This window comes from Aythya marila (assembly GCF_965140915.1).
Source record: "Aythya marila genome assembly, chromosome: 1".
Lineage (NCBI taxonomy): Eukaryota > Metazoa > Chordata > Aves > Anseriformes > Anatidae > Aythya > Aythya marila.
Window position 1 is genome coordinate 142849614 of NC_139042.1, and position 12412 is coordinate 142862025.

A 12412-nucleotide genomic window follows, 5' to 3' on the forward strand; every position below is an offset into this window, starting at 1 on the left:
CACCAGCTTAGCCAAGAACATGGCACGAGGCCAAGCGTGCAGCACAGTGCCGCGGTCAGAGAGGGGGGAGGCAATCCACACCTGCACTATCACCACACGCTGCAATAAATACCTAAACCAACACCTCCAGAGTCATCGCGTGCGTCACCACGCTTCCAGGTGATAAAGGGAACAACTGCCAAAGCTTCATTGGAATAAGCAGCCCCATCCTGAAGAGCTACCTACACCAAATCCCAGCAAGAGGTGACCTTTGGATGCTCTCGAGCAAATTAGGATGACTTCAGAGGGCAGATGCCCTAAGAACAGTTTGTCACCTGTGCTCAATGCCAGCTCCCCCAGCAGGAGGACCCAGCTGATGCTTTTGGTATGCTCCTGCTCCAATTTGCATGTGCGGACAATCTGCAATTATTAGCACCTTATCACCAGCTTAGTGGTAATGACCCAAGACAAAGGCAAGGCTGTGAACGGCACTCACCTTGCAGAACACCTTGGGATTTATTTATTTTTCCCTAAATGAGGGCTGTATGCTAAGGGCTTCTGCCATGTGCACCAGGACTGATCAAACACAAGGGGACACACAGCACTGAAGGGAGGACCTCACTAGCAGGTCATAAGGAAGAGGACTATGCCCCTAGAACCTTCCTGGTCCAAGAAGCAAAGAGGAGTGACTCCGAGTTGAGATAATCCAGCTCAGAGGGGCCGTGTGGTCTTTCTGCAGCAACCAATGTCGATTTTTGCACCTTATGGGCAGTGTTAAGGTAACACCCAACGTGCACTGTACCACTACCAGCCTGTGCCCGGGCGGTGGGAGCCCTGTGGCCATACCAGCCTCCACATTGACTTGACCTGCATCACATAGAGGAGCTCCCAGGGCTGCACTTTGTTCAAAGTGACTGCGTGACTCCAGGTGCTTAGGATCCTCACGGCTTGCTTGCGATTCCCGTCCCAGACGTGGAGGCTGGCAGCAGTGGTTTTCCCTCCTTGCTGCACTCAAAGAGGAACAAACCACGGTGCTCAGCTGATGTCCTTTTGGTTTGGGAGGCAGGATCGGATCCGTGTATGGCATCCCAGGCTAATACAAAGCAAATTTGTAGCTGGTAACTGGGGGCTGATATATCCTAGCTTTCAGCTGGATCCCTCACTGTGTTGTCTCTGCTCTCCTGCCACACACCCAGCCTTGAAAAAGCATTGGGACATTAACTCATCTTCTTGAAACTCATCCCGCTGCCATCTCCGTGCTGTTTTTCCCTAACCTTGCGGTCACAGCAAAGGTGTCCTGCACAGTGGGTGCCCCGGCGGGGCTGCAGCCCTGGTGCTGCCAGGTAAGGGAGGCTGGCGGCCGGGCTGAGCACGGGGCTCTGCTGCCCTCCTCCGCCTGCCGCCCGACCTTCCAGAGCTGGAAGAAGGAAAAGGGAGGAGGACTGACCCCAGAGGGGCGACTGAAGTGAACGAGACAAAAATGTGTTACTCTATTTTTTTTTTTGATGGAAAAAATGCAGTTTCAAATGATTTTTTTTTAAATTCCCTAAAGTTTTCCTGTCTCGAGGAAAACTATTTCTCTTTGTCCTGTCTTTTATGACTCCTTTTCTCCTTTTTGCATTTGAAAAGGCAGAAGAGATAAAAATCTTTGGCTCCAGAAAGGACTGGACTAACCTGGAAACCCCAGTCTTGCACTTAGGATTGTGCTGAAGGAAATCACAGGCTGCATATTCTCTTCTCCCCCAAGAAAATACTAACACTACCTTTTTGGATGCTCTGTCTTCTCCCATATAAACACAGAATTTAGGACTGTATCTTTATGTAACTTATAGGTGTGTATATACACACACATGCAGTCTAAAATCTGTATGGACAGGACACGAAGCAACTTCAGAAGGATAATTTTTGTACATCAGCAGCTATTGTTACTGAATAAGGCAGAGGGCATGTCCAAAAGCTAAGGGCAATTCTGACGATAATACAAACACCAGGAAATATCAGTGTTAGAAAGCAGCTGACTTCTGCTACAGATGCCCCTGAACTTTTTTTCTATCATTGGCCTGCCTCGCCTCTATAAAATGCACAAAATGAAGGTGTAATGATTAAACACAGACCAAGCAGGTCTCCCATTTCCGAGCTGAGCCAAGCTCTGTGAGGTGGAAAGGAAACCAATCTTCAGGTTTCTGAGTGAACGCTCTCCCAAATTTCTCCCAGGCTTTGGACTTGGCCAGGGCAGGTTCTCCTCCCCTCCCCTCCCACAACCCAGAGCAGCTCAAGAAATCACATAACATATGCCATGCCTGCATCAGTGGGTGGGCAGCCTAAGGTTGTTGGCACACAGCACACCTTCTGGGTCCTTATCTCCTTCCCCCCCTCTCCATGTCTCTCTGGCATGCCTTTGCACTCTCGCAGATATTCTGGTCTCCAGCCCCTTCTCGTGCTGCTGGCACAGCATACAGCAAGAGGGCTGTGGTCCAGAACTGGGGCTTAGGGGTTGAAAACAAGAGACAGGCACACGGTGTGAATGAACCCGGGGAAGAATGACTTTACAGCTGACGTGACCTGAGAGACTGAGAGGGTTTTTCTTCGCTAGCGTGGAAAATGGACCTGCTGAAATGACGAGCGATGCTCCATTACAAACTCAGAAAAAGTAAAACCAGAGGCAGCATCCCCCTTTGCAGCAACTTACCACCGACTTAGACAACAGTGGTGAACCTTCATAAGCCATCTAACACTCCAGGCCACCTTTGGTGACAATTTTCTTGCACTGGAGAACAAACATCACCTTCTGAACATGCTCTGACTGATCAAAGTAGGGGGTCTAGAGGAGCCAGGTTCAAAACTCCTTGCTAGGATAGGTTTTGGAACAGGGGCAACCACAGGCCATCGCCTCACAGACACCACCATCAGCAGATCCCTGCCAGAGGTCCAACAGTCCTCCTAGCAAACAGGCGTGCACACGCACAAACCAAACAGCAGGACTACTGGACACAGCCACCACATAACCACAACACCTCCTTCCTCATCAAACCCCGAATCTCAATTTAAGCTAATGGCATCAAATCCATTTTAAAAAGGAACTATCATCTGTCTTCTAATATCCATGCTCTTCTCTTCTTCTCATACACCCGCTGATTCTTCCTGACTGCTTTTCATCCTCCAGCTCTGATCTTTATTTTCCCTTCAGATCACACTTACTTCCTTTTTTTTTTTTTTTTCCTCTTTCTGTTTTTCAGGTTTGAACTTATCCATCGGACCTAGCTGGGGCTGCAGGAAGGTACTGAGGAAGAGGATGAGGTTTGCTCTTTTCATGCATCCTTGTGGGGTCAATAGGATCTCTTTGGGAATCTGAACTGTGTGTGCCCTGTTTTTTGGGATGTTAAGTTATATGGGAGGGAGGGACGCCAGCAGGGAGAGATGGAGGGGTATTTGCTGTCCTTTTCCTCTGGTGGCTGAAATTTCAGTGTTTGTGCCCTGAAGCACGAGTTCTAACAGCCTGGGATTGCACAGAGCCTCATCTGGCCACCACCCTTGGTATCAGGCAGCAAGAGATCAAGGATGCGCAGATGCCTTGGATGTGTGTCAGCAGCTGAAAGTATGTGTCAGGAAACAGCACTTCCCAGGGGAGCATCCCAGAGAAGCAGGGATTTGTTGGGGTGTGAGCTGGACAGATGGGCAGGAGGGGAGGAATTGAACGGCTCCAACGGGCTGGATTAGGGATTCTGAGAGACAGAGCAGCACGTGCAGGAAAGCCCCTGAAATTCTCCAGGATGATGACACATCATTTCAGGAGCGAATGGAAGTGATCACAGGACTCGGTTGCCCCAGTGCCCTATTGCCCCGATGCCCCAGAGGCATTAAAGATGCATCTCCGGGTGTTCTGCTCCCCGTGCTGCTTTTTGAGAGTGAGGCCAAAAAGGTGCAAGCAACGCTGGGGGCAGCTGGGGCCGCAGGAGGTCTTTTTTTCCATCCCCTATTAAGTGTTTTCCCCGACTTTACAAGTGAGGAATAGTGCTGGCCCTGGATTCTTCATTGAGAGCTTTGTGGGTGGGAAACAAAACCCCCTCACACAAAGGCTGGTGCGTGTGCGTGTGTGTGTAAGCGGCTGTTTTAACACCTTTTCTTTATTGTCCTGGCTGTCGGACACATCAAACCGAGCCCGGATTTCTCAGTTTCTTGCCATCAGATGATTGCATTTCAAAAGGAGCCGGGACAATGCAGCTAGGTCACACCTCAATTCAAGTGCAGCAATGGCCTGTCAATGCGCCTCTTTCGGCCAGCAGGGCAGGAATTATAAAAATCCCTTCGGTTTACACAGAAAACAGCAGAAAAGGGAGGAGGGGAGAGATCCCAAGCTGGGGAGTCCATATTTCCCACATCTCAGGGCTGCATTCCCCGTCCAAGGGCACTCCAGATGCTGGGGACGATAACGTGGGTCCATTGTTCCTGGCTCCAGCTTCTTCCCTCCCTACCTCTCAGCAAGCACAGGGAACAAAAGCAGCCCCCTCGTCCTCACCTCCCCACGGCCCCCCCAGGGGAGATGCCCCCTGCCCCAGCTGCGGCTCAGGTGTGCTGCTGCCTCCGCTCAGGTGCGGGCAGCACCAGGGCATGGAAAAGCTCCTTAAAGGGAGCTTTAGGAGCAGTGCTAACGGGGCTTGGCTCCCAAACGCACATTCAAAGGAAGGGAGAAAGCTGCAGGGGGACACCCAGCGTGCCCCCACCGCCGTGGGTCCCACGCGGGGCGCTCCTACCTATCTTCATGACCCGCCCGAAGACGGAGGTGTTGTCCACCGTGCTGCAGTTCCACCTGCGCTGCCGAAACTGGTACTGGCACTCCTTGATGGCGCTGCGGGCCCCCTCGCCGATGAACACCATGTGCTCCTGGTAGAGCTGGCACAGCTTGCGCTGCCCGGGGGAGAGCCCCGGCAGCTGGCTGCAGACGGGCTGGGCGCCGATGATGTACATCTCGGGCCTCTGGATGGGGTTCATGGCCAAAGACCTGCGAGGAGAGAAGGGCGTCCAACGGGGGCTGCTGGGGGAGGCCCCAGCACCTTTCCCCAGCCAAGCTCCCAAAGGCCGGCCGCGTTTCGGCTGTCAGCTGCCTCCCTCCGTGCTCTGCCAGGCACGAGCCTTGCTCAGGAGGGAAGCACGGGCTCCTTCCAAACCCAAATTGAACCAGCCGGGATGGGGAAGGGGAGCAAGAGGGAAAGCTCGGCTCTTTTCTCTGCAGGAGGGGAAAGCGGGCTGCCGCTTCGTGCGGGACCGCCGATGGGCGATGCCTCCAGCCCGGGGAGGTTCCCGCTGGTTCGGGGAAGGGGCTCCGCGGCTGCTTTTTGGCAGCGGCTCGGAAACCTTACCCAGCCTCTCCTTACGCCTCGCCCAGAGCCCCGCACAAAGCCCCCCTTGAAACTCCTGCGGGAGAGGGGCCGCGTCCCACCTCCCCAAAACCCAGGGAAGGGGCTGGAGAGGGAGGGGGGGGGGGGACCTCGCAAGAAGCGAGCAGCAGCGAGAGCAACCCGGGACGGAGCCAGCAGCCAACTTCCCCAGCCAAGCCCCCCTCCCTGGGACAACTCCCACCCCCGGCCCCCCAACCCGGGGACAAAACCATTTTGGGGCTGCCCCCCAAAAAAAACTCACCACCAGGAGCTGGCGTCGGCCACCGGCGAGGTGCAGCTGCAGAGGAGCGCGGCGGCGAGCGCCAGCCTCGGCCCCGTCATGGTGGGCTGCGGGGGGCTCCGGCGGCTCTGGGGCAGCCCCCGCGGAGCCTGCCGCCGGGACGGGGCGCCCTGCGGAGGGAGAGGAGCCGAGGAGAAGCCCTGCAGCGGGGCCTGCGTGCGGCGGGGGCGCGGCGAGCACGGCCCCCTGCCGCCGGCGGCCGCCCCCCGGCCCGCCCCGCCGCCCCCTCCCCCGGCCGCGCCCCCCCGACGGCAGCCCCCGACGAGCCGGGGCCGCTCAAGGGGGGGAGATGTGTGGGGTTTTGGGGGGGATTTTTGGTTTTTGGGATGGGGGTGGTGGCCGGCTTTGATGTGCCCCCCCCTCTCCCTCCCCCCCTCCCCGCCGGTGCCCCTCGGCGGCAGGTGTGCGAGGAGCCGTCGGGGAGCATCAAAGCGGCCCCGCCGCCTTTGTAATGCAGGGGGCGGCTCGGAAATGTCGCCCCCCTACACACAGACACACACACGGCACCCCCAGCCCTGCGCCCCCCGGGCAGGGTGAGGGGCCAGGGGCCGGCAGCTCCGCCTGATGGCCTTAGGGACAAGGGGAGGTGGGAGAGAGGAAGGCTTCAAAGGCTCCTCTCGCCCCTACTCCCCTCTCTGCTCATCCCACTGGGGACCTCGAGGGACACGGCTGCACCCACACCATCCCCAGGCAGCCTCCCCCCCGCCGTGGTGACCACAGCTGGATGCGGGGGTCCCCGGGGATCCCCTCCTGCGTGGCCCGAGAGCCGCGAGCAGCGCCCAGCCCTTTCTTTCATTTCTCCCCATCAACGCCGCCCGAGACGTGAATCATCAGGCTCAGCAGCTCGTGCTGCCCAAGTATATTTTCTATCGAATTCCTCGCGCCCGCCACGGTGGAATCGCGGCGTTTGTTCGCGGCACAACCCGCTGCTGCCTGCCCCGTCCAGATGTGCTGTACCTGCAGCTGGTGGCCACCTCACCTGGCAGGCAGATGTGCGGCCGCCGGCGCCAGAATGAGCCACGGGACAAAAAAAGCCTTGTGTGACCCGCTGCCTCCGCGGGAGGGGAGCTTTGCCGCTCGGGCACAGCAGGATCCACGGCCGAGGAAAACAGGGTGACTTTATTCACATCTTGGGTAGCCTCCCTCTCCCTCCTCCCACAGCCCCCAGCGTGGCGGAGGGATGGCGAGGTGTCTGTGTGCGTAGCCAGGCATACGTGTTTGGGGTCTGTTTCTATAGGGAACAGGCAGAATGGAAAGTTTATCTCTGGGAGTCTGGGGAGGAAGGAAGTTGTGTATGGATGAATGGCTTTTCCATGACAAACAATGAGTCTGCACAGACACGGCGTGATGTCACCTAAAGAATTTCCAAGCCAGCCTCGGATACAGAAAATCTTTTCGCTGGCGGAGAAGAGCGCGTGCCACCTTTCCATTTCAACACAGCCAGAAGGGAGGATTAGGGCGAAAAACAAAACAAAACACAGAGACAAAGCCCTCGCTGTCTCACGCACAGACACAAGATGCACGATGTAAATAAAAGACACGACGGGAGAGGTGTACCTCCGAGCTTCGCCCTCGCCACGTCTCCTCATGGGTACTGAGAAAGGAGCGAGGAGCAGCGAGGCGTCCCGTGTCCCTGCCGGGCAGGAATGCCACATGGCACCTGCCCATGTGCTTCCCGATCCTTACAGAGCACAACGTGGATGTACCACCAGCTGCCATGGTCAGCCCACAGCACTGGGGCGTCGTGGGACTGGAAACCCTTCAGTAAAGCCCGTGAGATGCTCACATGGAGCCTGGTCTAGAAACACACGGCACTAAATAAATATCTCAGTTATTAATATTCGAAGGCAGCTGATGATTAACAACAGCAAAGCGCTGCGAATACTACTAGCAGTGCCCTGACCACCAACAAGCACAAGCAAAGCATGTTTCCGTCTTATCTTGAAACATGAGACACAAAAATTGCTGTATGGGATAAGATCACTTATCCAGCCAAGCTAATATCCTGTCAAAGGCGGCAACTGAAGGAGATGCTTCAGTGGAAAATGTCTGAAACTGAATTCCTGCTCGAGTCTGCCGCTGGCAAGAGTGGCTGTGGGTTACGGAAGTGAGTCGTCTTCAAGGTCCTGGAAATAATTTCTTCACTGACCGTGTTTATGACTCCAGATAAAGTGGTAATAGCAGGTGAGGTGTTGTTGCAGGCATTTTGCCTCAGCCAGCAGCTTCCAAACCAAAACCAAAAGCTGCGAAGTATTCGGCCGGCGGTCTGAAGAATGCCATTGATCCCCCTACCTCGCTGCTTTCTGTTTCTACCCGCCCTGCAAGTCTTTAAAATGAGATTTCGGTTTTATAAATAAAAGGCCTGAGTTACTTTTCAAGCCCCAACGCAGGGCTGATTCTAACAGCTTTGGCAAAGGTGTTTGCCAAAGCAAGGCTGGGTGGGAGACATCAGCGAAATTTGGCAAAGAAGAGGGCTGAGGGGCAGGAGGGTGCTGGGGGGCTGAGATGAAGAGGGCCAGCGAGGTGCCAGGCAGGAGAGGTGGGTGATCCTCCACGACTGCCTGGGGTGCTGGGAGGGCCAGCAGGACTTGGGAGTTCGGGGGAAGGAGGCTGTGACTCCAAAACCACTGGCTGCTATTGCTTCTGCTGGAAGAGGCCTCACCCCACCCCTTCGGGAGGGGCTGGCACACCCAAAGGTGGTGGCAAACCCACTTTTTGTCTGATGCTCGCACCCAGAGCACTGAGGATCATCAAACATGGAGCTGTCACCTGCAGAGGGGACATGAACCTCAGCCCTCGGGGTGAAGGTCTGACGATCCCCCCTCAGAGCAAGCAGCAGTACCAACAAGCCTGCACCTCAGCAAAGCCTTGGCACCCTGCTGCATTCAAGCCCCTGCTGCCCTAGGCAACCGTCTCCCGTGCTGCCTAAAATTAGTGTCCCTGTTTGTTCAATTTTCAGAGGCGACAGCCATGTGTGAAGCTGGCGCGTCAAGTTTTGAAAGTCACGCTGACGCGGCTGGAGAACGACCGCCACTTTCCCAACGCGGTTCGTGCCGCGTGCGCCCAAGCGAAGCTGCAAGGCTCCAGGAAAGAATGGGAGGTCGCGTCCATGAGATCATTCCCAAAGATTTGGCAGACTGTGAAAAAGTTGAACCCTGGAAGACAGCCCCGATAAATTGGAAACGGAGAGTTATTCACGCAAACTCCTTGTGCTATACTTAGTGGGTTTTTTTAAGTTTGGGATGTCCCCAAGTGCCACACAGACCTTTACCGAGTGCTGTATGGAGAGCTGAAGGAAAATGCACGTCTCTTTCCATGCAACGTAAATGCTCGCCATTTCTGCATCTGGCCCAGTTTCTCCCAGACTGGGGAGAACTGGACATGCATTCTTCCTGTTATGATCAAGAGCCTCTTTCAAGTTCCTGTTTATTTTTGCAACTTGACTGTGGTTCAATGCCTGTTTCTCATGCCTTGCAACATCCAGTGCATCCAGAAACATTCACTGCTCTCTCCCTCTAGGCTGACATAAGGCACTTACTCAAGATGGGAAAAATATTCACTTAAGTAGAGTCTCGTCTACTTGAGGAGCCAGTAGAGATGCGTAGGGAACCATTCCCAGGAAGGAGGGTTTACATGTGTCAGTCCCTGCCCTCTGTTTCTGCGCCGGGGACTCAGGCGTTGACAGCACCAAGAGATGCACCGCACTGCCCTGCCACATGTCTGCTTCTGGCAGCCAGGCTTGGTTTTAACCACAGGTCTTACTAAGACTTCAGGAATCTCATTAAAGTCACACACCTGCCCATTCAGCTCAACCAGTTCTAGAGGGAGTGTAGATTTTATTTTTTTTTTAAGAAATCCCTTGCAGCTAAATTGCAGCTTTCACCCAGGAGCCCACACCATCTTTTATCCCCCTCCCCATGCTTGTTTGGGATCTGTTCTGCTCCCCTGCTGCTGACCCTTAGCACTGTGCCACCATGCTGATTTTTCCCACATTTGCTGACCTAAACGTGCTACTTCATTTGTATCACAATTATTACTTAAACCAGCAGCTAGAGTCACCTCTGCAGGCCCAGGCCCAGCTGGGGCGTTACAGATGGTGTGATAAAACCTCCTCAAAGCACCCCAGCACATCAGTCCTTCAGGCCTGCCTCTTTGTCTTGACATTGACTTGTTGCACACCGTCTGTCTCCGCTGGAAGGGCAGATTATTCCTGTCTATGCCCCGCTTGTTTCTTTCGGTACTTACGAGCTCGGTTTTATCTTCTGACGTGCTCATGTGCTACCTTCTTCTGCATCTCATCACCTGTCACCCCTGCTGACAGATCCAGATTTCCTTTCACCGCTACCTTGCTCTTTCATTTTTCCATGCCTCCCCGGACCAATGACATTCGGTCTGACGGCCACCGCGCCGTGTAGGGCACAAATGCCAAGATATACCTGCCAGGCTCACAGCCCCGGTGACAGCCGTCCCTGAAGGGACGGGCCAAGGAGAGCAAGAAGGGAGGAAGGCAGCAAGAAAAGCAGAAGTATCAAAAACAACAGAAGAGGCCAGGTGTTAAATCTTTCTACCATTTGAAACCAGAAGATGTAAAAACAGCTTCTCATTAAGCCAGCCTGGCTGCTGGAGACCTGCACCCGGTGGTCCACAGGAAGGTGCACGAGACTCAGCTGCGACCTGTGGAGCACCCGCAGCAGCTGCCTGTGCTGAGGCAAGATCAGCTTCACTCAGCTGCAATGCCTCGTGGCTGAGACTGGGTTTGGCCCAAATTTTGCCCTTTTTGTTCCCACAACTTTCAGAATCCCGGAGTGTATAGGGCTGCATCAAATAGCCTTTGATGTCAAACCAAAACCTTCCTACTGTCATTTATTTACACGGACAAGCCTGTATGAAATTAGACAAGCTCCACTACACGTAGCCATAATCTTACAAATGCATGTATTTAAATAAAGGAGTAAGTATTATCTGATGGCTGTTCCGTGGCTTATTTACCATGCATGCAATGTCACGGTCTACTTGCCAGATAGACACCCCATCTCAGCTCCTTAATTCACCCAAATAATTTCTCCTTCAGAGCTCCCCAGGCTCCTCGGAGCAGACCCAGGAGGCCAGGGCTCAGCTTATGGTGCCTACAAACAGGTATGTTGGTCCTCCTTGAAAGTCAGGCAGGACAACAGGACAAAGTTCTCCAACAGCACAAGCAACTTCGCAGTGAATGGCAAGACAAGTCAAAGCCACCTCTCTGCAGAGGTTTCAGAACAGGCCAGGGGAAGGCAACAGCTGGGTGACTTTAAGCGTACCCTGACCTTGTGAAGCACAGAGCACCCTTCATCCTCCCCAAGGCGCTGTGTGGCTCCCCCAGTCCCTCCCAAAAGGATCTACATCTCTGCATCCCACAGGTCTGGACCTCATTTTTGCTCCGAGTATATTTTCCTTTTCAGCGTGTCCCACGCTCTGGAATAATTACATTAACTGGCAAAGGCAGTTGAGAATTTAAAACACAGATCAGCTGCTGCTGTGGTTCTTAGCTGCCTGGGAGTGAAAGGCCAGGGGGAAACACAGTTACTGCTCAGCCCTGGACCTCAACATAGGTCAGAGGGACCGGATCCATCCGACTTGCATCAACAGCCTCCTGTCAGCTCCTTTTATTAAATCATTACCAGCAAAGCTCGATACACGCCTTTCCAAAGGAAACAGTAAGCCATGGAATAAATTCTAATCAGATTTAATTTCTCTCTCCTTCCTATTCATCTTCAAAGACGTTCTTACAAAGTCCAGTCTAATGAGAATAACATTAATGATCGGCTCTTCCTCCACTCTAGAACTGCCAAGCACCACACATTAGACCCCACAGCACTAGCAGAAACTATTTTTCCCTTAGCTTATACGAGGGGCAAAAGAGGTACAGGAAGGGCTGGCTAAGAGGTTCAAACCAGTCTGCCTGGTGCTGACTTATCTCCATTCAGCAAAGCTTTAAACCAGGCGCTTAGAGGTGAGCACACACCTACCCCTTCTGCTGAATCAGGGGCAACATTAAAATATACTTTTTTTTTTTTTTTCCATTTCTCAGACCACCAGATACTTCTGCCCTCAATTAAACATTGTTCCTGCTCAAGTGCAGTGCATTCAAAGCCACAAGTAATAAACAAAACATTTTGGGAATAATGTCCCAGTGAACTGAATCATCTACATAGTTATCGCTGTTTCCAAAACAAAGAAAAAAAAACATTTTCCAAGCATGCTTATTAAGCTTGAGTATTAAAAAAAAGGCAGAAAATGCTGAAACTATATATAAAGCACTATCTATATCAGAAGATTACACCAATTTAACCAATTTCAGAATGTATCTATCTTCTTTACATGACTTTTCCATCCAGGGTAGGAATGTCTTGTTAATTCTGGATGCAACAGATTTAAGCTAAACCTGCTCAAACTGTCTCAGAAATAGACTAGGCTGCATATACATTTGTATGGAAAAGATTGTTTTATATCTCACCCTTATTTTAGCACCAGTCACACGTGTACGATTCTAACTGCAGAAAAAAAAAAGTGTACTTAAGATTGTTTCTAAAATGCTATTTTAATATCATTACCTTCTTAAAGAGTTTGCAGATATAAACGCTCAACAAAATGTGCCTTCATGCAAACTTAATCTGAAAGAGTTGTACCAGTACATCAGCGTCGTGTAGGTTAGTTACCCTTTAAACCAAAAGCAAAGCCTTCAAAAGTAACATCTGCACTGATTTAATTAAACTGTTCA

The 12412-nt window shown here is 52.8% G+C and overlaps 1 protein-coding gene across 1 annotated transcript in view; it reads right to left on the bottom strand.

Annotated features, from left to right (window-relative positions):
• Window positions 1-12412, bottom strand: part of WNT5B (Wnt family member 5B) — a 69321-nt gene that overhangs the window by 10761 nt on the left and 46148 nt on the right. Inside the window, exons 2-3 of the mRNA XM_082757445.1 lie at window positions 5617-5765; window positions 4731-4978 (exon numbers count right to left, since the gene is read on the bottom strand). Of these exons, the coding sequence (XP_082613571.1) occupies window positions 4731-4978; window positions 5617-5765 (397 nt within the window). The remainder of the gene's footprint in view (window positions 1-4730; window positions 4979-5616; window positions 5766-12412) is intronic.